The following is a 25,240-nucleotide window of genomic DNA, read 5'->3' on the forward strand; positions in this document are numbered from 1 at the left end:
TTAAATATATATATATATAATCCAGTAGTTACCCTGTCTCCAACCCGGTTCAAAAACTTCCCTGGGTCAGTATGCATAAATGCATTCTCAAAGTTAGGGTTCATAAAACAACTTGCAATTATTAAGAATAAAAAAACCACTTTTTTAAAATTAGGCAAACAGAAGGCTGGTGTTTACAATGAGATATTTTCAGCTCAGAGATTATGGTTGTGAGGATGAGCAGACTTAATTTACATGCAGCTCAGGTTCTGAGTTTTCATGAAAGGATTAAACACTTCTGGCAATTTACTTTTCCTGCTGACCACAGAAACAGGTTTTTGTTCTGAATAAATAAATAAATTTAATAATAATAGAAAGCTAAGCTGTGTTTTGTTTTGTTTTTAAGTTTCTGAGGACTCGTACTTACCTTTTGAGTCATGTATACCTTACGGGCTTTATTGGGGAAGAAGTTACTATTTGTAATTCTCTGGTAGCAAAAACATACACAAGTCTTACAATCCTGTTTTCAAAAAGACCACCCAGAATACTTCAGTCTTCCTTTCAATAAAAGTTATCGTTTGTGCCCTCCCCCCTCCCCGCAGTCCCTTCAATCAACCACATAATTATGAACTAGTTCCATTGATTTAAATCAGACTAACAGTGCAAACCTGTACAATTTTACTCAGACGTCACCTCAATAAGACTTACTCTGAGATAAGTGTGTACTGTATAGGATTTCCATCTTAACCACTTGCAACTTGTGTGCATGACTGAAAACAGGATATTAATGTCAAATTAATTTTCTAATATTCGAAGGCAAAAGAATCACAGCAGTGGTAGGTTTGCCTTCTTTACCTTAAAAATATTGGAAGAAAAGTCCTCTTTTGTTATATATGCATCCCTTCAAGCACAAACGATTTTCATAAATATTCGCCTCCAGTTACCTTCTGCACTGTAAGCACTATGTAAGCATGAGAAAACAAATGATTTCCCAGGAAACCACTATTTTAAAAATGGTGTCATATGTTGCTGAGTATTTATTCCAAACACTAGCTCATTTTCCTCCTCTTTTATGTTCATGAATTCGCTGCACCAAAATTGAAACCTTACATAGAAAACTATTCTCAGATGCCCACCCATTTCCTTTAACTTCTGGTGACAAATTCTCTTTCTCCTATGCCAGGGGTCTGCAACCCGCGGCTCCGGAGCCGCATGTGGCTCTTTTACACCTTTGCCGCGGCTCTGGGGCGGATACTAGCGAGGGGAGGAGGCACATTGTGCGCCCCGACACTCCCCACTGTGGTGGGCACTGTACTGGCTGTGACGTCGCATGGGGGTGGTGCATGCGTTAGTCACGCACCGTCCCAACGTCACCTTCCCGCCTGCTGGAAACCCAGTCAGATGGGCAGGGGATAAATAAATAAATAAATAAATAAATAAATAAATAAATAAATGATAATGATAATAATAATAATGTTTTAGCATGTGCCTGTTGACATGAGCCAAGCCTAAATTAATCTATTTTATAATAAAAGTTTAGATGCATTACATGCACATTCTAACTCATCAAGCAAACAACATTTGCAGGAATGAATCTGCAACAACGAAAAAGAAGACTCAAAAGCTCTGCCCAGGTCTCTGGCATTTGGCATAGGACAGGGGTCTGCAACCTTTAAGACAAAAAGAGCCACTTGGACCCGTTTCCGAGGGGAAAAAACTGGGAGCCGCAAAACCATTGCGACATTTAAAACAAATATATCTCCGGAGCCGCGATCTGACAGCAGGCATAGTTTTGACTATGGCAGACCAACACGGCTACCTATCTGTAACTGGAACTATGATTTTAATAACGTATTTCAAATCCAAACCAGACTTTTTTGGTTTAGCCACGTTAAACACTCGTAGCAAGGCTTATGAAGTTCTGTCCTGTGGCAGTTTAAAGACCCATAAATTTATTGTGGTACAAACTTCCACGGGTAATGCTTTGTCAGATTCAACCACCAGGCTTCAATGGTTCACCAGACTTCAATGATATACAAAATATTTGAAACACTGCATTAATTGATATTGCAATGAATTGTGACTATTGTGTGTCCCAATGCAAACAAGTGCAACTGTATAGCTATTTCTGCAGAATCTGCTTGACCACGCTGGACAAATGAGCAGCAGCGTTAACTCTGAGAGCACTGACCACCATTTGCAGAAGGAAGGGTGGGAGGACAAATATGGTTTCCAAGAACTGAGGGGGATGCAGGGGGTGACATTCACCTCCAGAACACAGAGGAGTGAGACCATAATTGCCCTGGTGCTCAGGCAGCTCAATGGACCTTCCTTTATCTGAGGCTTTCAAGTTTGCAGGTGACATTGATATAGAGGAAGTCAGGCTACGTGGTCCTTAAAAAAAAAAGTAAGATGTTTACTTCTATGCTAGAGAGGTGAGTTAAAAAAAATGTTATTGCAACAGCAGAGCATTGCTGTGAATAAATGGAAAGCCTCTTTTTAAAGAGCTACATGAGTGCTTCTGTAGATAAGCATCCTTTCAAGTACTAAAAATACATTGAAGAGCCCACATCAGAAATGTTCCTAGGAATTTGGAGAAGGGATATGTTACCATAAGGCTTCCCATCACAACTGTCAGCTGAAACGTATTAATGTATCTTACTTTTGGAGGCTAGTTTCAGCTTTGCCAGTGTAAAAGCTTGGTGATATTTTTTTAAAAAAAACAACTTGCCAAACCAATTTGTCCAGAGATGAAAGCAGATGTCAACTCTGCAATGCCATCTTCAAGACTTTGAAAAATTACCATATATGTTGTGTATTGAATTGCAGGCACAGCATAGTAGCAGAGCAGCCAGGAACTAGTTAAGGGAGGTAGTGATTGCTTTTAATTAGCTTCACCTGGGTTGGGTAGTCCTAGCCCAGGTGCCTATGTATAGCAGCAGGGTTGGGGGTTTTGTGTGTCTTTCTACTTGATTGCTGCCATGAATAAAGATGTTACCATACCACCACTGGCTGGACTCACCATATAATAATATATACACAACTTTATGCAGATGGCAATAGCAAAAAAAAGTGCCAAAGATAATGTTTTGATTAAAAATAAATGAATTTTCAGGTAACTCAAGCTATCGCGCCATATCACTAATGGGGCTACCAGAATATCACATCAAAATGTAACAAGCAAGCTAGAAATACGGGTGATATAATCTCCTTTACATTCAAAAATTGCTGCTAGAAATGTGCCCCTGAGCAAGGAATTCCCTCCAAAAAACACCAGGCTGGAATAAATAGTGTGTCTAGCACCTGGAATTTTTTCCTCCTTTCCTGCCGCTGTCCATAACGCGGCCCTGTTTTTTGTAGCTGGTTTTCTGAGCGAGCGAGTGCAAATTTTCCATGCAACAAGTTGAGCTAGCAATGATCTCTGATATGTCAGGGAAAGGAGGCACACATGAAGATTAAATTGGATGTGACCATTTATTAAGAATGTCCATATTCTAACATTAATGCCTATCCTTGTATGATCCTCTCTTTAATTTCTATAGCACCCCAAATCCCCAGTATGTGGTTTCAACATGATATTATGGTGTTCTACTTCTTCAACCTAGACAGCATCTTAAAAAGCAGATACATCACCTTGCCAACAAAGGTCTGTATAGTTAAAGCTATGGTTTTCCCAGTAGTGATGTATGGAAGTGAGAGCTGGACCATAAAGAAGGCTGATCACTGAAGAATTGATGCTTTTGAATTATGGTGTTGGAGGAGACTCTTGAGAGTCCCATGGACTGCAAGAAGATCAAACCTATCCATCCTGAAGGAAATCAGCCCTGAATGCTCACTGGAAGGACAAATCGTGAAGCTGAGGCTCCAATACATGAGGCCACCTCATGAGAAGAGAAGACTCCCTGGAAAAGACCCTGATGTTGGGAAAGATGGAGGGCACAAGGAGAAGGGGACGACAGAGGACGAGATGGTTGGACAGTGTTCTCGAAACTACCAACATGAGTTTGACCAAACTGCGGGAGGCAGTGGAAGACAGGAGTGCCTGGCGTGTTCTGGTCCAGGGGGTCATGAAGAGTTGGACATGACTAAACGACTAAACAACAACAACAACTTCTTCAACATGATACGATGTTCTATGAGGGTAAGTTTAGATGCAAGAACAAAGCTTTGCTATAGCTTGTGGTTAGTGAAGAAAGAGCTCAACCATGAACCTGGGTTTGGATGCCACACCAAGCCAAACCCTGGCTTAGCTCAGCGCACACAGGAGTAAAAGGGCAACGGAGCAGCGAATTGGCTGCAAACTTCTCTCCAGGAGGCCACACTTTCATGCACTCCTGCATGGCTTACCGTGACAACATGTGAACCAGATCACTGTAACTTGGCTCTGCTCAATTCAGACATGCCAACTAGTAGCTAATACATACCGCCAATGCTAATTTGTTCAGTAGCGGAATGAAGAGACTGTGTTCTTTAACAAGCCATTGTGGAACTATGGACTTGCATAACACAGCTACACATGTTTACTCAAAAGCACGTCCCACTGAGATCAATGGGACATACTTCTTGCAAGAAGCCTCGTATAAAATTTAAGATATTAACAGATGCTAAAGAAAGAGGTGGATTTGCCCTGCCAGACCTTAAACTTTATTATGAATCAGCCGCATTTTGTTGGCTGAGAGAATGGATGCTTCTTGAAAATACGGATGTGTTGGATTTGGAAGGTTTCAATAATGTATTTGGTTGGCATGCATATTTGTGGTATGATAAGGTTAAAGCACATAAAGCGTTCAAAAACCATATTGTTAGAAAAGCACTGTTTAATGTTCGGGTAAGATATAAGGATTTGCTAGAAAACAAAACCCCAAGATGGTTGTCACCAATGGAAGCAAAGGCTCAGAAAAAACTCAATATGGAGGCCAAAGTATTGTGAAATTTTGGAACAAGAAGGAGACAGACTAAAATTGCAGAGTTTTGAAAAACTAAAAAATAGAGTGCGAGACTGGCTCCACTATTATCAAATAATGGAGGCATATAATTTGGATAAAAAAATAGGCTTCCAAGTGGAAAAATCAAAATTGGAAACAGAATTGCTAGACTCTAAAGTTAAGAATCTGTCAAGAATGTATAACTTGCTGTTGAAATGGAATACTCAAGATGAAACGGTGAAATCTGCTATGATTAAATGGGCACAAGATGTTGGACATAATATTATGATGGCTGACTGGGAACAGTTATGGACCACTGGTATGAAATTTACGGCATGTAATGCCTTAAAAGAGAATTTAATGAAAATGATCTATAGGTGGTACATAACACCAGTCAAGCTTGCAAAAATCTACCACCTGCCTGACAATAAATGCTGGAAATGTAAGGAGACTGAAGGTACTTTCTTTCACCTTTGGTGGACATGCCCAAGGACTAAGGCATTCTGGGAGATGATCTATAATGAAATGAAAAAGGTATTTAAATATACCTTCCTGAAGAAACCAGAGGCCTTTCTCCTGGGCATGGTCGGCCAATTGGTGCCAAAGAAGGATAGAACTTTCTTTATGTATGCTACAACAGCAGCAAGAATACTCATTGCAAAGTACTGGAAGACACAAGATCTACCCACCCGGGAAGAATGGCAGATGCAGCTGATGGACTACATGGAGTCGGCGGAAATGACTGGCAGAATCCGAGACCAGGGAGAAGAGTCGGTGGAAGAAGATTGGAAAAAAATTAAAGTACAGTATATCTACAGAAATATTGTAAAATTAATGAATGTTAGAAGGATGCTGGAAAGAAATTATATGGCTTTAGTAGAAATGTTATAAAGAATTAAGTAAGAATAGATTGATAACGGGTCAAGGTGTAAAATCTAAGGGTAAATTGCGTTAAGATAAATTATGGAACTAAATTTGAGAAAGAGGGAAAGGACTTGCTGAAACAACTAATTAAACTAGAATACAAAAAGGGAGGTGTGAGGAAGTCAAGGAAATAAGTAAATGAAAGATAAAGACATGAAAATACTGGATGGATTCCCCCCCCCCTCTTTTTAAATGTTTTTGTTGTTAAATGTTTTTGTTTTTTGTTTTTTATTGTTTTGTTGTATTGTTGTTTTTTATTGTATTTTCTTATTTTTGAAGTATTGTAATTTTTTATTGTTTGCTTTTCTCTTTTCTGTAATTGTTAAACTTTAATAATATTTTTTTTAAAAAAGAGAGAGAGATCAATGGGACATAGCTGCTACCTAAGGGGAGATAGGATTGTAGTCAGGCCAAGCAATCCTAAATCCCAACTGGGAGCCACAGGATGACACTTGCATCCAAATCCTTGCCACCTTATACTGGCCAGGATGGAACTGGGGCAGGGAGGGGCAGATTTCCTGCTTTTTTTGTTGCTCCAAGCTCGTACAGTCAAGGTGTCATGACTCAAGAGTCCAGCAGCAGCCAGAGCCAGAAGCAGCAGATTTTGCAGTTTAGGCAACACAGGGCCCAAGCCTGCTACTGAAGATCAGGAAACAACCGAGGCTGAGGAACATAGTCTCCAGAAGAAGCTCACCAGAGCCTGGATCCTCACGGGCAAACCTCCCTCTCAGGAGCCAAAACCTTTCCTTAGGACCTCACCAGTACAGTAGGGAATTGAGGAGGGGTGACCATCTTAGGCCAGAGAGTTGGCCCGTTAAGACTCTATAGTTAGTCATAAGGGGGGCACAGGCTGAGAGAGTCTGAGAGCAGGCGCTTCAGGAAGTTCTGTTTGCTGCCATACTCTGTTGGAACAAGTTGCTTACTTGAAGCTACCTTAAGTCCAGTCTTGCCTCCTTGTCTGTAGGATTTGGCATTGGGCCATGACATGATTAGGATAGATCAGTTCATGCAAGCTACAACTTCTATTTCCTCTTGCCATGTATCGCTGTGGCCAGATTAGACAACTCCAGGAACAGGTGTGGCTGGCACACTAGTTTTCAATGTGCAAGCACATTCCTGGCCAAAACCTAAGCATCTAGACTCAGGGTTTAATCCAGGAGTACACCCAAGGAGTGAACCTAAGTTTTCAGGGGGAGTGTAACACACACACGCCCCCCAGCACAGGCTGAATCCTTATTCCCTATCCTTTCAATGTGATAGAACTGCGAATCAATTATATAATGGGGAATGAGGTTTAAATGAGACATGTCCAAGGCCATAGGTCCCAACTCCCTGGGGCCCTGGGTGCCTGGGCACCCACAAAATTTCCCATGAAGGGGCCAGGCACCCACAAATTTCGGTGCCAGGGCCATGCACACTGCATGGCACCCATGTCCCCAGGCACCCACAGTTGCGGGGTCAAGTTGGCACTCCTGTCCAGGGCAGCTCTTCAATCTTTGGTGAAAGATATCATTCCTATGGAGAAGGCTGTGCTCAGGGAAGCTCCCTAGAGGCGTACCTCCAGAGAACCTTCCCAGCCTTTGAAGAGGGCACCATGTAGAACCAGCATTTTGCTCTCACAGATACCTACGGAAATGCCTCAAACAGGAAATGAGCACAATAGCCTTCTCTCATTTGTGTTCCCCCTGTTACTGGTGGTTCAGAGGCATATTGCCTGTGGCAGTGGAAATGGTATTACCATGATAACTATCAACCACTGATAGTCCAATCCTCCATGAATTTGTATCATCCTATTTTAAAGCCATCTAAGTGGACAGCAAAATCCATTACGGTGGTCCTTGCTTCTACCATCTTCAGCGGTACCAAATACTTTTGGTTCCTGGAAGTTCCACCCTTTCTCACTTTCTTTCCTCATACCTACAGAACTGTCTCCCAGAACTTCTTGATAGCGTCATTTTTCTCTCTTTCTCCCTTCAAGTCCTCCTTTCTTCATTATCCTATAGTCATTACCCCCAACTGAAAACACATGTCACTACATTAGTACCTGTTCATCCCACCTGACTTCCCCTATCCTCCATACTTTTCTCTGTTGCTTTCTTCTTCCAATATTAAATAGTAGATTGCATGTTCTTTGAGCCAGTGACACTTTTTTATACTTAAGATAAAGCATACCCAAATATTAAGATAGTAACCCACATTTAGGGTCTTTTCAGTTGTGGCACCCCATCTTTTGAATACTCTCCCTAGGAAAACCTTGCCTGGCATCAACCTGAAGTAAGGACTTTACTTACCCAGGCCTTTTAGGTAGTCTGTCTTGTTATTTTTATTCCATTTTGGATTTATTCCAGCTTTTAGCTTTAAGGATTTATTTTGCTATTTAAATCTGTTTGATGTTCCTTTTTTAAAAAAATAATAATTCTTAGTCACTCTGAGAACATTTTTCAGATGGAAAATGCAGGTCCTAAATATTCCAAATGAATAAAATGTTGCTGTATAAAGAATCGTATGCACCAACGGCACTATAAAAACAAATAATATGTTTGCTGGTATAATAAGTAGTTACTTATGCATGTCTGAACGCATTAAAAATTCAACATTCAGTTCCAAGAGATATTTTGAAACAAGAAAATGGAAAAGCAACAACATAAACTTGATAGTTTGAAGGCGAGGCATCAGTGCCTTGCATCTGTTTTCTGCTCTTCAAATGTGGTGGCATTTACTTTGGTTGTATTCAGTCAGATGTTTCAGAAAGATATTTATTTTCAAGGTAGAAGCACTTCTTGGCACCACTACATTTCTCTCATTTTCAACACTTTATTAACAGAGAAAAAGACCCTGGTGCCGATTTTGTCCATGTCCTAGTGATAATGTTCTATAATCTCTTAAAATAATATTTTAAAACTATTTCCACCACAGCATGACAAACTCAGAATTAGTTAAGCAAGCTTAGGCACAGTCATAAATGGAGCCCACTCCTTTTTAAAATAGTGAAATACTTTTAAATCACAGCAAAGTGCTTGTTTTCCTGGTTCTTTCTCCTTTTCAAACACACTGCTGGGATTTCAAATTACTTCCCTGTTTTAAAAAAGAGTGGGCTCCATTTATGATTGCCCCCAAGGATGCCTAACTAGTTCTGAGTTTGCTTTTTAATTCAAGGGCAGGTTTGTTCTTTAAATTGACTTTAGTGCTTGCACAAATCAATCTAGAGTGCGCAGGCTGACCTTTCGAAAACCATCTGGGGGAAATCACGTACTGATTTTGTGTTATCCTTCCTGTGCTTCCCAAATTATTTGCAATGCATGCTTAAAACCATTATGAGGCAAATGCATAAATGTGTTAAGGAGCAGTGAAAGGGTGGATTTCGGTTTATAAATAACAGGTAGCGTTTACTCTGGACAAGTGCATCCCTTAACAAGATATGGGAATGGTTTTTCTGTCCCATTTATAATTGTTAGTACTGCTACCTCCAATCCAGTTTCCTTTAAACACCTGCCCACATCTTTTAACATATGGAACACATTATTATTTTAATCTCAGTGTGCAGACTCCTGCAAATATTATCAGCTTAATCCCATGACCCTTTCAGCTGGGAAGCAAGCATGGAAACATAGGTTCTATTAATTTGCTCTTACTAACAGAGAGCTTTTAACAGAGACTAATGTAAGGCTGATTCTTCTTTTACCTGCTCTAGACAGTAAGTGCCAAGCTCTACAAGGACACAAGCTGAGGCAACCTGTTCTCTCACAAAAATAATAGCAAAGATGAGGCTGGAATGGCCTATATAGGTCATTGTAACACTGCAGGGTCTCAGGTGGCTTCTCAGTAAAAATGACCCCCCCCCCCAATATAAAGTAAGCTTGGGGTGAACAGATTAATGGCACTGAGTCAGATTCTCAGTATGTGACTTAATATGTCATTTTCAAAGTCTAGCTTTCTTTAATGTATCTCTAGGTATCTGTGTGACTCCAGTGAGAATATGGAATTTCAATGATAAAATGTGTTCATAGGGAATCAGCTAATAAGGGAACAAATTCTAGAGGGATAGAAAAGCTAGCTTTTATGGCAAAAACTATTATTATGGTACCTTAAAGGCTACAAGACGGATTGTGATGAAGATTGAAAGCTTATAAATCTGTAGGACTTTAAGGTGCCAAAAGACAAGTTTTTGTTTTCATCACAGGAAGTTTGTAACAATAATCCTGTCAGCATGTCATTGTTTGGGAGAGTTTGCAACTGAAATCTGCACTATATTGTTACAGTATTGGCAAAATAAATGGGCTTATAGAGTAAGAATTCACTTTAGTTTCAGAATACCACTGTACACTACAATTATAACAGGAATACTTTTAATATGTGGAGCTCAGATATCAGGAAGCATTAAACAGGTAAAGAGTGATATGGTGCAAGTTTTAGAGGATTAACAGTAACATTAGTTAAGTTGGGAGGATATCTCTTAAAAGGGGGGAAAGGTTTTGAAGAATGACTACAAAATTATATTGAGAATTTCCTTCATTTGGAGTGTTTATTGGTAAGGAATATATATTCAGTGTATCTGATATAGAAGGATTGCTTACAACTACAAAAAGGTAATATCAATAAAAAGAAATCCATCTTTGGCCAGCATGTTCAACGAGATGATAGTTTGATAGGTATATAGTGAGGATCTATTTGCCTAGGGAGTCTGACCTATAAACGACTTTACCTGAATTAATTAGGTGAGAAAGGGAAATGGTCCATCTGAATATTGCTGGGGGGCGGGTGGAATTGAAGAAGAGAAATAAGCTAGGTGGGTAAAAAAGTTGAAGGGCAAGAGCAAAAGTTGAAGGCCAAGGGAATGTGTGACTCTCCAGTAAGAAATTGTCTATGAAGGTTTATGAAATGATCAACAACAGTTGGGTGATCAACTCTAGTACATGTGACGAATGGAACTTCTTGATTCAGTGAGTTGAATTTAGCATTATTATTGCTGCTGCTGTTTCTTAAATTTGTATACTGCCTTTCACCCAGAGATCCCAGGGCACTTCACAACAATGTAGAATTTTGGAAAAACACCACCACCAGGCTTCACTGGGAAGTAGGTGAGATGTTTCAAATGGGGGAAATATCAGTGGTGTGCACTGAGGAGGCCAATGAGTTGGTTATCTAACTTTGGATGGGCCTAGCAAGGAACATTAAGAGAGCAGGGTGGGTTGTAGGATGTTCGCAGCAGCCTGTGGGTCTGAAGAAATGAACATTCTTGAAGTAACTGAGGCAGCCCTTGGAGACAGCCCTGTAATAAGGTGCATACGGAGCGTGTGGAGGCCACAAGTGGAAATGCAGTTGCTTTGCTAGTGCCATAGACTTCACAAAGTATAACTTGTAAGAGGATGATTTGTGAAAGAGATCTCTTGGTGCTGAGCAGAGCAGCAGCTGTCCATGGGGACAAAATATGGGGGGGGGGGGTTTAACATGGAGGAATGGGGGTCTGCAAAGTAGTAGCGGCCTCCCCTCAAGCCCTGCAAGGGGTGAGTCAAGTGAGGCTCAACTGGGTGGCAATGGGAACACCTGAGGGAGGAGGGGGGGCAGGTAAAAACACACAGGTGTGCAAGGGCTGACCCAAACCTCTGCTAACAGGGGACTTGAAATACACGCGTGTAAGTGTGGGTGTATCTACACACACGCGTAGAAACCGCTTTTGAGGGTTTCTGTCACTGACCAAGCGGTATACAAAAGCTGTGAAATTAAATTAATTGGATACACACGCACGCGCGGAGAGCAGGTGTTGCGCACCTCAGTATAAGAATATGTGCGGGGAGGAATTAATATACGTGTCGACTGAGAGGTGTGTGGAGGGAAACAGAAGGTCTCCTCAGGAGAAGGATTTCGGCCGCGGGGACACAGGCAGGCCCCTGGAGGGCAGGGTTTCCTGCGCTAGCCAGGGAAGGATCCCCGCGCCCTTTCGCCCTCCTCACAAGTTGCGCCTCAGAGGCTCGAGGGGCGGCGTCGGCGTCGCCACTTTTCCCGCCCGCGGGCGGCCCTGGCTCACCTGCCCTGGCCCGGCGGGCAGCCTCTCCCCTTCCCCGCCCTCTCCTCCCTCCTGCGGCGGCGGCTGCAGCGGCGGCGCCTCCTGCCCTGCGCGTCCTCCGCCGCGCGCCTCTCCTTCCCTTGCAGCCCAGCTCTCCACTCACCGAATTTGGCCTCTGCTCCAGAGGCGCTGGCGGCGGCGGCGGCGGCTCCGCCTCGGTGCCGGGCGACGACGAGGACCAGGAGCAGCTGCTGCAGCAGGCGGAACGCGAGGCTGGAGGTGCCGGGCGACCCCATCATGCGTGGCCCATGGCAAGCGCCTGCCTGCCTCGCAGCGGCTCAGTCCATGCCACCTCGGCTCCGGGGCCAGGCTGCAGGCGCTCCCCGGCGGGCTCCCTTCAACACCCAGGACAGCGACCAGCGCCGTCCCCTCGGCTCACCAGCCTCAGCCAGCCAGGCGGCCCCTCCCTGCCTCGCTTCCTCCTCGCCCGGCAGCGCCAGGCGCCTCCTCCTCCTCCTCCTCGCAATGAACTGCCTGCCGCTGCTGCTGCTGCTGCTGCTGCTCTCTTCGCGCAGCTCTTTCGACGCGCTGCTGCTGCTACTGGCTCGCGCTGCAAGCTCCACAGCTTTCCCTCAGCCGAGGCGGGCCAAGCGCGCCTGCTGGCCCTTCTTCTTCCTCTTCCTCCTCAACACACCTTCCATCTCTTTCTTCCCTCCCACTCTCCAACGCTTAACTTCCCTACAGGTAGAGGGACTGGCCGACCAAATCCGGCTAAGGAGGAGAGGTCAGGGTCCAAAATGGAAGCCCAGCTGTTTCCTGCTCCAAAGGCGCTCTCTGGCCACCAGGTTTTGGAGTGGGTATGTTGGGTGTGCTTGCAAAGTGGAGCTCTCCTCCTTTTTTAAATGCTTGGGGTGAGATTGGCAGGCAGGGCCCAGGAGGCTAGTAGTAGTTCGCCTGGGGGGGGGGGTTCTCAGTGGCAGGCTGGCTCACTGGACGGGGGTCGGCCTCGCTGCCAAGGGGGAGAGGGCTCGTGTGCCTTTAATAATAGCTTTGTGTGGGAGAGGAGGATGCAAGCAGGAAGTGGAGCATGACAAGTTGCGCCTGCCCAAATGCATCTCTGAGGAGGGCTGCCTGCCTGTGCAGCTGGGCATCCCTCACGAAGCTGTGCTCTCTTGCAGAAAGGCGTTTCTTCTGCTCTTGAAAGCCGCACACCTTTTTGGCTTGCAGGGCTGGCCCAAGGCATTTTGGTGCCCGAGGCAAAGGGTCAGATGGCATCTCCACAGGCACACACGGCTTCCATGCGCAGAACTGAATGCAACTTCACCAACAGCACCTGAGGGTATAGGGGACGGGGATAGAGTGCATTGCACACACAGCATTTGCTGCCTCCGCCTGCTCTGTTGAGTAGGGTCAGCTCTGCTGACGTGGAAGCCCTTCTCCTGCAGCTAAGGTAGAGAGAGGATCTGTTGTGGTTACTTATTATGTAACACAGTGAAATGCGTTTGATGGCCGTAACTTAGTGATAGAACATCTGCGGTGCATGCAGAGGTTGCATGCCATAGATCTTAGGCTCATTCTCCAATTAGCATCTCGAGTTAATTACCCTGTCTGAAAAACTGGAGAGCCACAGGTAATGTCGCTCCTGTTGATAACATCAAAATATTAAAGTGTGACTGTTCCCTCTGATTAAGCACTGGGTGGTTATTCATCTATAGTTATCATTTTGCCTGGACTTTAAAAGGAAAATATTTGCACTTTGCCCTCTGGATTGCCTATGTTAACTCCACATTATTGCAGTGAAAACCACACAACATTGTTGATTTTGACCTAACCAGTCCATTCATGGCCAACCTGCATTCCCAGGATCAATCCTTATCTTTGGACAAATTATTATGCACTTCTGAATTTGTGGTAGTGCCTTGTTGTTGGGGGGTCCATTCTCCCCAGTATTCAATATTGGCTCATCCCTTTCTGGTTTAGAGTACTTGTTCTTTAATTCTTTAACACAAAGTCCTATTCCAGCATTAGTTGCGGGGTAAGATTAGGGCAGGGGTGGGGTGCACTCATATGTCGACTAGTCCTGCCCCATAGCATCCCATGTATATAGTATGGATGTCTGCAGGGAGGGAGCCTTCACATATACTGATGTATGTGTGAACACTCCTTCCTTGCACATGCACACTGTGTACATGGCCAGCAAGGAGTGAGGCTACTCCCCACTTTTTGGTTTTAGCCATGCATAAAATGCCTGACTCTAAGATTGTAGTGAACATTAGTCACACTCAGAGTAAACCTATTGGAATTGGATGTCACTAAGGTCCATTCGTTTTGATGGCCCTACTCTGAGTAGAACTTGGTTGGAGCAGGACAACACAGAAGATCAGTAAACAAAAGTCCATTCACCGTTTAAGCAGCCTGTAGTGGACACCACCAGTTTTGAATATTTTTATTGCAAGACATGGTAAGGTTTATGTAAAGCACTTATTCTAAGCTATGAGTTTGCTTTAAAAAAATTATGGTTTGAAGAAAGTTCGCTACTGCAAGATATGTAACTTCAGATGGCTAAACTGAAGTAGAAACAAACAAAAATGCAAAGATAGGCAATACGGAAAGGACACGATGAAAAATGGAGCTGCTGAAAGTTAAATTGTTGAATTCTCATGGGCTGTGCAAGCCATATGGCTGGAAAGAAAGTATGTAGTTTTTAAAAAAAGAAACCTTGGAAAAATGACCGTATTGAATTTACATGGAATGAAAAACATAACTCTGACTAAGACAATAACATATGGCAGAAAGTGACAAGACAAGGTATTTATCATTATCATTAGTTACCATTTATCAAAATATATTAGAAATTAAATGTAGTTTCTGTTGTTTGCAAGTTACCAAACTACACTGTTAAGGCAATGTAAATAAAAATGCAACATTTTTATCAACACTGATGATACAAAACACATTAGGAACAATTTTAAATCCTCTATCCTATCCCCTCAAAGATGAGGAATCTTTTATATTGTCAGCTGGTACCCCAAACTCCCATTTTCACTCTAACAATGGGAAACTTAGCAAGAGGAAGGTGTCACAATCCCCAAACTACCCACTCCTCACCTTTTTTTGTTGTTTTTGAAAACAACACACCCATCATAGTGTTACAGATGGGTCCATTCTGAAGGCTCCAGGTTTGAACCTTAGCACAATCCCTAGAGCTGAAAAATATCATCTGATACCTTAGCGAGAGCTGCTGCTATTCAGAAGAGTCAGTATTGAAAGTAGTTCAATGACTCTAGCATAGGGGAGCAGCATAGGGATAAAGCCAATCCAAGTGAGTTCTCCACATGACAGGTGCCATGGAACCAGTTTACTTTAGGAGAAAGTGGGTAGAGGCTTTTTTCTCCGTTTCAAATGAAGCTAAAGCGTGGGGGATTCAAGACGGACAAAAGTACCACTTCAGACACATGGTTAAACAATGGAATTTGCTGCAACAAGATGTAATAATAATAATAATAATTTATTATTTGTACCCCGCCCATCTGGCTGGGTTTCCCCAGCCACTCTGGGCGGCTTCCATAGAAACCAAAAACCCCACTAAAATATCATACATTAAAAACTTCCCTGAACAGGGCTGCCTTAAGATGTCTTCTGAATGTCAGGTAGTTGTTTATCGTTTTGACATCTGATGGGAGGGCATTCCACAGGGCAGGCGCCACTACCGAAAAGGCCCTCTGCCTGGTTCCCTGTAGCTTTGCTTCTCGCAATGAGGGAACCGCCAGAAGGCCCTCGGCGCTGGACCTCAGCGTCCGGGCAGAACGATGGGGGTGGAGACGCTCCTTCAGGTATACTGGGCCGAGGCCATTTAGGGCTTTAAAGGTCAACACCAACACTTTGAATTGTGCTCGGAAACGTACTGGGAGCCAATGTAGGTCTTTCAAGACCGGTGTTATGTGGTCTCGGCGGCTGCCCCCAGTCACCAGTCTAGCTGCCGCATTCTGGATTAGCTGTAGTTTCCGAGTCACCTTCAAAGGTAGCCCCACGTAGAGCGCATTGCAGTAGTCCAAGCGGGAGATAACTAGAGCATGCACCACTCTGGCGAGACAGCCCGCGGGCAGGTAGGGTCTCAGCCTGCGTACCAGGTGGAGTTGGTAGACAGCTGCCCTGGATACAGAATTGACCTGCGCCTCCATGGACAGCTGTGAGTCCAAAATGACTCCCAGGCTACGCACCTGGTCCTTCAGGGGCACAGTTACCCCATTCAGGACCAGGGAGTCCTCCACACCAGCCCGCCCCCTGTCCCCCAAAAACAGTACTTCTGTCTTGTCAGGATTCAACTTCAACCCATTAGCCGCCATCCATCCTCCAACCGCCTCCAGGCACTCACACAGGACCTTCACCGCCTTCACTGGCTCTGATTTGAAAGAGAGGTAGAGCTGGGTATCATCTGCATATTGATGGACACCCAGTCCAAACCCCCTGATGATCTCTCCCAGCGGCTTCATATAGATGTTAAAAAGCATGGGGGAGAGGACGGAACCCTGAGGTACCCCACAAGTGAGGGCCCAAGGGTCTGAACACTCATCCCCCACCACCACTTTCTGAACACGGCCCAGGAGGAAGGAGCGGAACCACTGTATAACAGTGCCCCCAGCTCCCAACCCCTCTAGACGGTCCAGAAGGATGTTATGGTCGATTGTATCAAAGGCCGCTGAGAGATCCAGCAGAACTAGGAAACAGCTTTCACCTTTGTCCCTAGCTCGCCGGAGATCATCAACCAGTGCGACCAAGGCAGTTTCAGTCCCATGATGAGGCCTGAACCCCGATTGGAAGGGATCCAAATGGTCCGCATCCTCCAGGCGTGCCTGGAGTTGTTCAGCAACCACACGCTCAATCACCTTGCCCAAGAATGGAAGATTTGAGACTGGGCGATAGTTGGCCATACTGGCCGGGTCTAAAGATGGTTTTTTAAGAAGCGGTTTAATGACCGCCTCTTTCAGCGGATCTGGGAATGTTCCCTCACAGAGGGAAGCATTCACCACCCCACAGAGCCCATCGCCCAGCCCTTCCCGGCTTGCTTTTATTAGCCAGGATGGGCAAGGATCAAAAAGACAGGTGGTTGGTTTCACGCGTCCAAGCAGCCTGTCCACATCCTCGGGGGTAACGGATTGAAATTGGTTCCATGCAACTTGACCAGACAGAGCTCCAGCACTCTCCCGCCCCAGCCCTGCTCCCACGGTGGTGTCTAGCTCCTTCCGAATATGAGTGATTTTATCTGCAAAAAACTTTGCAAAATCGTTGCAGGAGATCTTGGGGTCTTTACAAGGCCCCGATGTTAAAGGTGGTTCCGTTAAATTGCGGACCACCTGAAAGAGTCTCCTGCTACTATTTTCTGCAGATGCAATAGAGGCGGCGAAGAAAGTCTTCTTCGCCGTCGCTATCGCCACTTGGTGGAGGGAAGGGACTATTAATGGCTACTAGTGATGATGGCTACATTCTGCTTTCAAGATCAGAGATGGCATGGCTCTGAGTACCAACTTCTGGGCAACAACAGAGGAAAGTGGCTATTGCACTCATATCCTATCAGGGCTCTCCGTAGGCATTTGGTTGGCCAGTGTGGGAACAGAATGTTGGACGAGAAAGGCCTTTGGTCTTGCCTAGTAGCAGGGCTCTTTTTGTGTTTACGTGTTAGCATATACATCAGTTTGGTCATGTGCACTGTCTCCATGCCTGTACCAGGAATGCAAATGAGCCAACACACATGTAGCATAGGGTTTTCTACTGCATGATGGCAGCCTTGGTTTATGCAAGCTATTTAAAGACGAGGTTAGTAAAGGAATACATTTAGAACAACAGGAAATCTTCTGCATCTGCTTCAAAAGCTTCTACCATGGGGAGAAAATTAAAGCTTACATGTGTCAGTTATGATTTACAAGTATTTTTTTAATGGAGTGTGAACTACTAGAATAGATGAACAAAACTTTGATATCAAAGCTTACCACTGAGCAGTCATTGTTGTTTTTTCTGCAACTGACAGCAAAAAAAGAGACTAAAATCAATATTGGCATTGGTTTGGACCACTTATGCGCTGAATACAATCAATTAGAGAATGTGGAAGGATTTTTATTTAAAGAGAGGCAATGCAAAACAAAAGAAACCACACAGATATATAGTTCATTCAAAGGTGGTGGTGGGAGGGAATCATAGCAGTAAATCAAAGTGTTATTGAATAGCAAGTGATTGTAACAACAGGACTATGGCAAAAACATCAGCTACAGAAACCTTAAAATAGATACTTTTTATTATGTTTACGTATGCATTGCTTGCACTGGCTGCCAATTCATTTCCAGGCCCAATTCAAAGTGCTGGTTTTGACCTACAAAGCCTTAAATGGCTCAAGATCGCAATATCTCAAGAACTTCCTCTCTTCATATGAACCTACGGGGACCCCAAGATCATCATCTGAGGCCCTTCTCTGTGTACCTCTTCAAGAGGTCCAGAGGATGGCAACACAAGAATGAGCCCTTTCTGCAATAGCTCCCCATTTGTGGAATGCCTTCCCCAGGGAGGTTCAGATGCCACCTTCATTATACACCTTTAAGGCGCCGTATGAAAGTGTTACTTTTTAATCAGGCCTTTGGCTGCTTGACATCCAATGCTCTTTTAAATGTGTTGTGGGAGGGGCTGGAGGCGGTATTGGTTTTTGTTCTTGCTTTTATTTTGTTTCTTCGTCTTGCATTTTTAGATTGTGAACCGCCCTGAAGTCTACAGATAAAGGGCAGTATACAAATTTATTCATATAATAATAGGCGGAGCAGGTGTCTATTTTCTAGTAGAAACTCCTAGTAAGATCACATCGGTACACTTATGTTCTGCTTCAATTTCCTTCCTTCGAAAAGGAAGCAAGCGCCACTCCTTAATTTGCATTTGCATGTTTACAGGGTGTAGAGACGATCCAGGGCTCACAGGGTATGTATACAAAGATATTAGAATGTCTATATAGAACCTGGGTGGGGCTATTTGACCACAGATTTCGCAGTATACTTGTTGGCAAAGTAAACCCAGCTGATCTCTTGCAGAAAGCAACAGTACTTGTTTCACCCACCAACTATGCTCCTGTGCTAACTTTGGCTAATTTGTGGGATGGGGGAAGATGAGCAATATACATCCCTTTATTTTGCAATACTTTTATCTGGCCAGCTTCTTGTTATGATCTGAACATAATCCAGTGTTCTGTTCCCACAGTGGCCAACTGCAAGCAGGACCTGAACACCAGAGCTGATTATTTTTTTCATTTGTATATTTTTTCATTACTTCTCATCTTGCAGTTGCAGTTATGTGTAACATGACATTGCCCTCTAATTAGGCTTTGCCAAAATATCAATTGAAGCCTTGGGGAAGATATCATGGGGGCACTTCTCCCATTAGGTGTTTTAGGAAGTGCAGGCACCCAGGGAGGCTGCAGGGTGCTGGAGAAATATCTACCCGGGGGGGGGGGCACACACAGGCTGCCCTTGGCCTCCTCACAATGGTAAGATCAAAACCCCATATTGACAACAGCAACAATAATAATCCCCAAGTGCCCTAAGAAAGACAGAAAAATGGAAGCCTCTTTCATAGGACAAACTGGATGACAGATTTTGGAACAGCACTGATGATAACCATCTTTAAGAATGGAGTCAAAGTGTACGGGGCTGACTGAACTCTTATTTGGGATTGTTTTCCACCCGTCTTGCTTGCTAATGCAGATGTGCTTGCCAGCATGAAGATAACTATTGTGAGTGGAATTCATATCCACCTTTGCTGATTTAGTCTTCCCTCATAATTCAGGCTAATGGCCTCAGGATGATCCAGGATTAATTGCTACACATGTGACCTCAGGAACACTTTGCACCAACTTCACCTGGCAAGACCACTGTGTTCTTTGGTTGGCAGGTCTATATGGGACATGCTTTCAGTCACCTTTAGGCAGTGGAGGCTGCTGTTAGGGAAAATGGGGGACGGCCCCACAAATCTCAGTCTGTCCCCATCAGCTTGCCTTCTTATTTACAACCAGTTCAAGGAGTGGTGGCCACCTGTCAGCAGCCTTTGAGTGAGGAGGATGGAGACAAAAGTAGAATTAGTTCTGCGTGGATCCTTCTTCCAGGAAGCATGAAGAGGAAGACACTGGGAGGAAGGAAACAAAATGCTACAGGGAGCCTGCTAAGCTCCACCCCCACTGGCAACCTGAGCTTGTTAACCCTTTCATGTATGCAAGTGTGAGTCAATAACTGTATATTACAAATTTATTTGCATAATTAGTAATATAATATAATATAATATAATATAATATAATGTGGTATATTGCTACCACTCAAAAAAAGAGAAAAGAATATTGACTAAGTCACAGATATGCACTAATATGTTAGGGACGCGGGTGGCGCTGTGGGTTAAACCGTTGCTCGGTCCCAGCTCCAACCTCGGTCCCAGTGCCAACCTAGAAGTTTGAAAGCACGTCAAAGTGCAAGTTGATAAATTGGTACTGCTCAACGGGAAGGTAAATGGTGTTTCCGTGTGCTGCTCTGGTTCGCTAGAAGCGGCTTAGTCATTCTGACCACATGACCTGGAAGCTGTATGCCAGCTCCCCCGGCCAGTAAAGCGAGATGAGCGCCGCAACCCCAGAGTCATCCGCGACTGGACCTAATGGTCAGGGGTCCCTTTACCCTTTACCTAATCTTAGAATAGAATAATAGAATTGTAGTTGGAAGGGACCCCATCTCTTGCCAGAAGACCTTCCTGAAGGAAGCAGAGTTCATGTTCAAAGCCAAAAACTTCCTGATGACACCCAATGGTTTACTTTCAGTATTTCTCTCTCTTCCTGGGCCACAACCTTCAACAGGAAGGAATGATGCCCCAAGGCCCTTCAGCATCCTGCCCAGAGTCACTTGCTATATGTTAAAGATTGTGTCTGGCAGTATCGTTTATACCCACACGAATCAAAAGGAAGGGTTTGTGGTCAGTGGGCTTTATAAGACATGGCAACTTCTCTGTCACATCATGAATCTTTGCACCTGGAAGACAGCACACCTCCTGGGACCCCCGTTACCCCTGCCCACTGCTGCTTCTGTCCCCCTCAGTAGGGAGTCACCTACCACCACCAGACATCTCTTCCTTCTTGCAGTAATTGTTTTGTACACAATACCTTACAAACCACCTCAGTGTGTTCTGAGGTCTGCAACTGCTGTTCTTGCTCCTCTGGTCCAGAGTCAGAAACTAGATCACTGGCAGGGTAGGAGTTTGGGGCCTCTAACCTGGACATATTTCTTCCAATCCCTGCATTCAGGCCAACATAATGAACTTATCAAGATATTATTAAGATAGGTTACAAAAGCAGGAGTCTTATGGCTTCAGAACTTCTTACTCCTTCATCTCAAATTGCTTTTTTTCAAATTGCAATTCTCCTTTTTCTGAGATCATCTCCTTGGTAGGTAGCAAGCAGGTTATCAGAATACTCATCCACTGCCAGTAGCCTTGGATCTGAAGGGCTTAGGTCAAGAATGGAAAACTATTCGTCCATCTCCTCCCATCTCTTCCTCCTGTGGGGGGTGGCAGGAATCATTTTGCGCACTCCACAGCAACCTCGGTGTGTCTTGAGGTTGACAACTGCTGTCCTAGCTCCTTTAGCCCAGAAATAGTGTCCAAGATGAGGGCCTGGGATCCATTTTGCAGCTCCAGTGACACAGCAAGGCTCCCGATAGCCTTGCTTCTGTGCATCATGTTCTTCCAAGGGTTCCTCTCCTGCAATGGGTGATCTTCCTCCTCTGTAGAGGCACCTCACCTGTGTTGCTGTTCCAACACAGTCCATGGCCTCTATCTAGAAATTCTGCATCTTGCCCAGTAGTTCAAAGTGTGGATGGGCTTCTTGGGACTTATCACCATAATGAAACACAGAGGAACATAAAATACATTTTAACTCTAACTCTAGGAGTGGTGCCACAAATTAAGATGAATGCATTCATCTTCCTGAAAGGAAAAGATTGCAGAAATGTTTTCATAACACCAGCAGTGGGTTCAGAAGATTTTCTACAATACTTGGAGAGGAAGCCAGCAGATGTTAATATCCTGCTCAACTCACAGCAGAGGTAAATTTATTATTCCCCCCACTCACCCACCCCCACCTTAAGCATTCAAGCATATTCCTGTGTAATTTTGCCAAATAGTTGCAGTTTACCAAGGGGGAGAAAATGGGAGATTGAGATTCTTCTAGATTGAGCCTCAATGAGATATAAACAATATTGATTTTTAGTGATGACGAGTAGCTTGTGAGGTGCTATTTTATCCCCTAGGCCATAGCTAAATGATAATGGCTTTTACATGTTGCCAAAGAAGAGCAGTTGGAAAGGAGCTTTGAAAGGGAGTTGCATTTTAAGTCTCAGACTGAACTGCAGTTAGCGATTACCTGGGAGAATAGCTGGAAATAAGGCGTGTGGTTAAGTGAAAATGCTAATGCTTAGTGAGAGTTAACTGAAGACCTAAGCATCTGTTTAGTGTTTACATCAGCACATTTTGAGATGAGCCAATATTAACAAAAAGCCTTCGGGAATTAACATGCACGGAAATTTCTGTACAAAGTCTTTTGTTAGATGGCCTCCTCTCTAGAGAAATCAGACTTCAGAAGCATGGAGATCAGTTCTAGCATGACTTGCCTTTATGATCTAGAAAGTTTAGGGTATGGGTGGAGAACATGTGGCCCTCTAGATACTTGTTGGCTTAGTACTCCCATCAGCCCCAGCCAGCATGGTCAAGGGACAGGGATGATAAGAGCTGTAGTCAGACAACATTTAGAGTGCTTCCCCGTTCTTCATCTCTGGTTTACAGAGAGATATAGCTGTCTGTGCCTCAGTTACACAGGCCCTGGTTGTTTCCAGACTAAGTTATTGCTATGTGTTCTATGAAGGGCAGCCTTTAAAGACAGTATGGAAACTTCAGCTGGTACAAAATGCAGCTATTCAGATACTGGTGGAGGCCCAGTGGTTGGAGCATAGAGCATTATTGCTGGAACAGCTGTATTTGTTGCCTATTTGTGCTGATAACGCCCTTTAAAGTTCTAAACTTTCTGGGACCAGGCTATTTGAAGTACCACCTCTACCCATATGAATCTGTGCAGGCCTTAAGGTCAGCCTCAGAACCCCTGTTTGCAGGCCTGCAGCAATCTAATAGACTGGTGGGTATGAGAGATGGGGCCCTTTTGGTAGTGACTCCAAAGAGAGTTAAGAGATTGAGGTTCTGACTACATTACACAGCAAGTGAAAGAAAAGATTGCAGACATCAGTGCTGTAGCCAACACAGAAGCGCTATATGAAGAAAGAGGAAAGGATGAAAGAGATAGGAAAATGGTGGACAGAAAATTAATCCAAAGGAGAGAAGTTAAGATACAGTAACTAGCCAGACAGGCTGAGTTTCAGAAGCTTGACTCATCAGTATGAGTTTAAAAAAAGGAGAACAGTGAGACAAACATCATAAAGTTTGCAATCTAGGCAATTTATCCTTAACTCGACTTGAGGGATTATCTGGAGATAAAAAAGGATTTTAACGTAATAAAACCAAGACACATTTTATGATCCTATCATCAGGAAAAGGATGCAACTGAGCTCTACTTAACAACTGTCAAAAGTAGTACAAGAACCTCAAGAGAGTCTCCAAGATTTCTTAATTAGAGAGCTGGACCCGAGGAAAAAAGTCCTGTTTACCTCAAGCCTAATGTATGATCCCACCAGACAAAACGTTCTGCTCCATTCCATCCTTAAAGGACTACAGAGTTAATATTTGACTTATGTTACAGCCTTATATAAAAGGACAACTGATATTGTGTTTGAAAAAAGGAAACACAGTTGTCAGTGATGAAATAGAGACACAGCAGAAATAGGAAAATAGAATGCGTGTTGTGACGGGGAAAACTGCAGCAGCGGCTCCCTGCTCAAGTTCATGGAAAAGTATAACCCTCTGCTGAATGAGATAAGGGAACTGAAAGCAAGCTCTGAAGATATAAAAGCCGAAATTAATTTCCCAAAGCAATCTTTTCAGAGTACCAACCTACCTGCCAATAGTAGAAAAGGGGAGGAGCACTGATAAATACAACACCAAGCATAGTTTTTAGGTGTTGCCAATAAGCAATAATCAGCTAGCACCAAAACAGGGACCATCTAGAACCACAAATTGCAATAATGTGCTATATCTTAACTCTGATTATTCTGACAGTCTCATGTGCCATAGATGATGAGCAAACAGATCATTTTTATTATTTCATTGGATCTAAGGCATTTAGATACTGATTTGTCCTTAGCATCCCTAAGTGGTAAACATAAAAAAAAACCAAGCAGGGAAAACAATAAAAAGAAAAGAAAGCCAGATACTACCTTCTAAGTTATAATGCCCACCTACCAGAGACAGGATGTTTTGTGGATAGGACCCATGATTCTGATGCACAGGAATTTCCCTTCCCTGCCACTCCTGTTACAGCCAGTGTGGCTCAGCTTTGGACCAGCTTGATCCAGATGAAGAAGTGAACTTGGATGCGGCGATAAAGCTGGCCATGGGGCTTTTAAGGCCCTTGGAATGCTGCGGTCATAACTAGAGACAAGAACCACAGCCGACAATGGACAATCAGCTTGGGACACCCTCATTCTTCTGCTTTTCTTCAACCGTGGTACAAATTAGTGGGCCTTGATATAAAGATCGCACATAAATAAATCCAGCTATTGCCATATTACTGGCTAGGATACAGGAGATGGTTTTATTCTTTTCTGGGAGAAGAAAGTTAATTAGAGTTTGTGTTAAGCTTCTGTTAATTTAGCCTACCTTAAGCTTTTTCTTCTCTTAACTTGTGGGGAGAGGCAGGCAGATTCCAGTGAAGTTGACTAAATTTATTTGACTGTTGTACTGTTTAGGCCTCCGCTGAAGTGGCTCTGAATCAATAAGAGAATGATTTGTATCGCCCTGGACTATAGTATAACTTATACCATTAGGATTTAAATTTCCCACCACTAGACGTGAGAGTGAGCAGAGGGCCCTGGCTTTTAAGTTATGCTAGTACATTGGTACCTCGGGTTACATACGCTTCAGACTCTGCTAACCCAGAAATAGTACTTTGCTTCAGGATGAGAACAGAAATCGTGCTCTGGTGGCACAGCAGCAGCAGGAGGCCCCATTAGCTAAAGTGGTGCTTCAGGTTAAGAACAGTTTCAGGTTAAGAACAGACCTCCGGAACAAATTAAGTACTTAACCCGAGGTACCACTGTATTCCTGCCAGCGATGGTAATGCTTTTAGGCATTTCAGCACCTTTTCCCCTCTGCAGAGGCAGGAGACCTATTAGGATGGTCCGTCCTCAGGGGCTGATGGATCCAGTGGATTTCCAGGCAGCTCTGGGGGGTTTTTCTGGCT

General features: G+C 43.9%; 1 protein-coding gene across 2 annotated transcripts in view; it reads right to left on the reverse strand.

The window, feature by feature from the left end:
- Window positions 1-12,548, reverse strand: part of PTPRN2 (protein tyrosine phosphatase receptor type N2) — a 647,226-nt gene extending 634,678 nt beyond the window's left edge. Inside the window, exon 1 of one of the 2 annotated variants that reach the window (XM_028749792.2) lies at window positions 11,996-12,548. In XM_028749792.2, coding sequence (XP_028605625.2) covers window positions 11,996-12,131 — 136 coding nt within the window. In that variant the 5' untranslated portion in view covers window positions 12,132-12,548. The remainder of the gene's footprint in view (window positions 1-11,995) is intronic. The other variant, XM_028749791.2, reaches the window with a different exon arrangement.
- Between the last annotated feature and the right edge of the window lie 12,692 nt (window positions 12,549-25,240).

Source organism: Podarcis muralis, chromosome 12 (genome assembly GCF_964188315.1).
Source record: "Podarcis muralis chromosome 12, rPodMur119.hap1.1, whole genome shotgun sequence".
NCBI classification, from domain to species: domain Eukaryota; kingdom Metazoa; phylum Chordata; class Lepidosauria; order Squamata; family Lacertidae; genus Podarcis; species Podarcis muralis.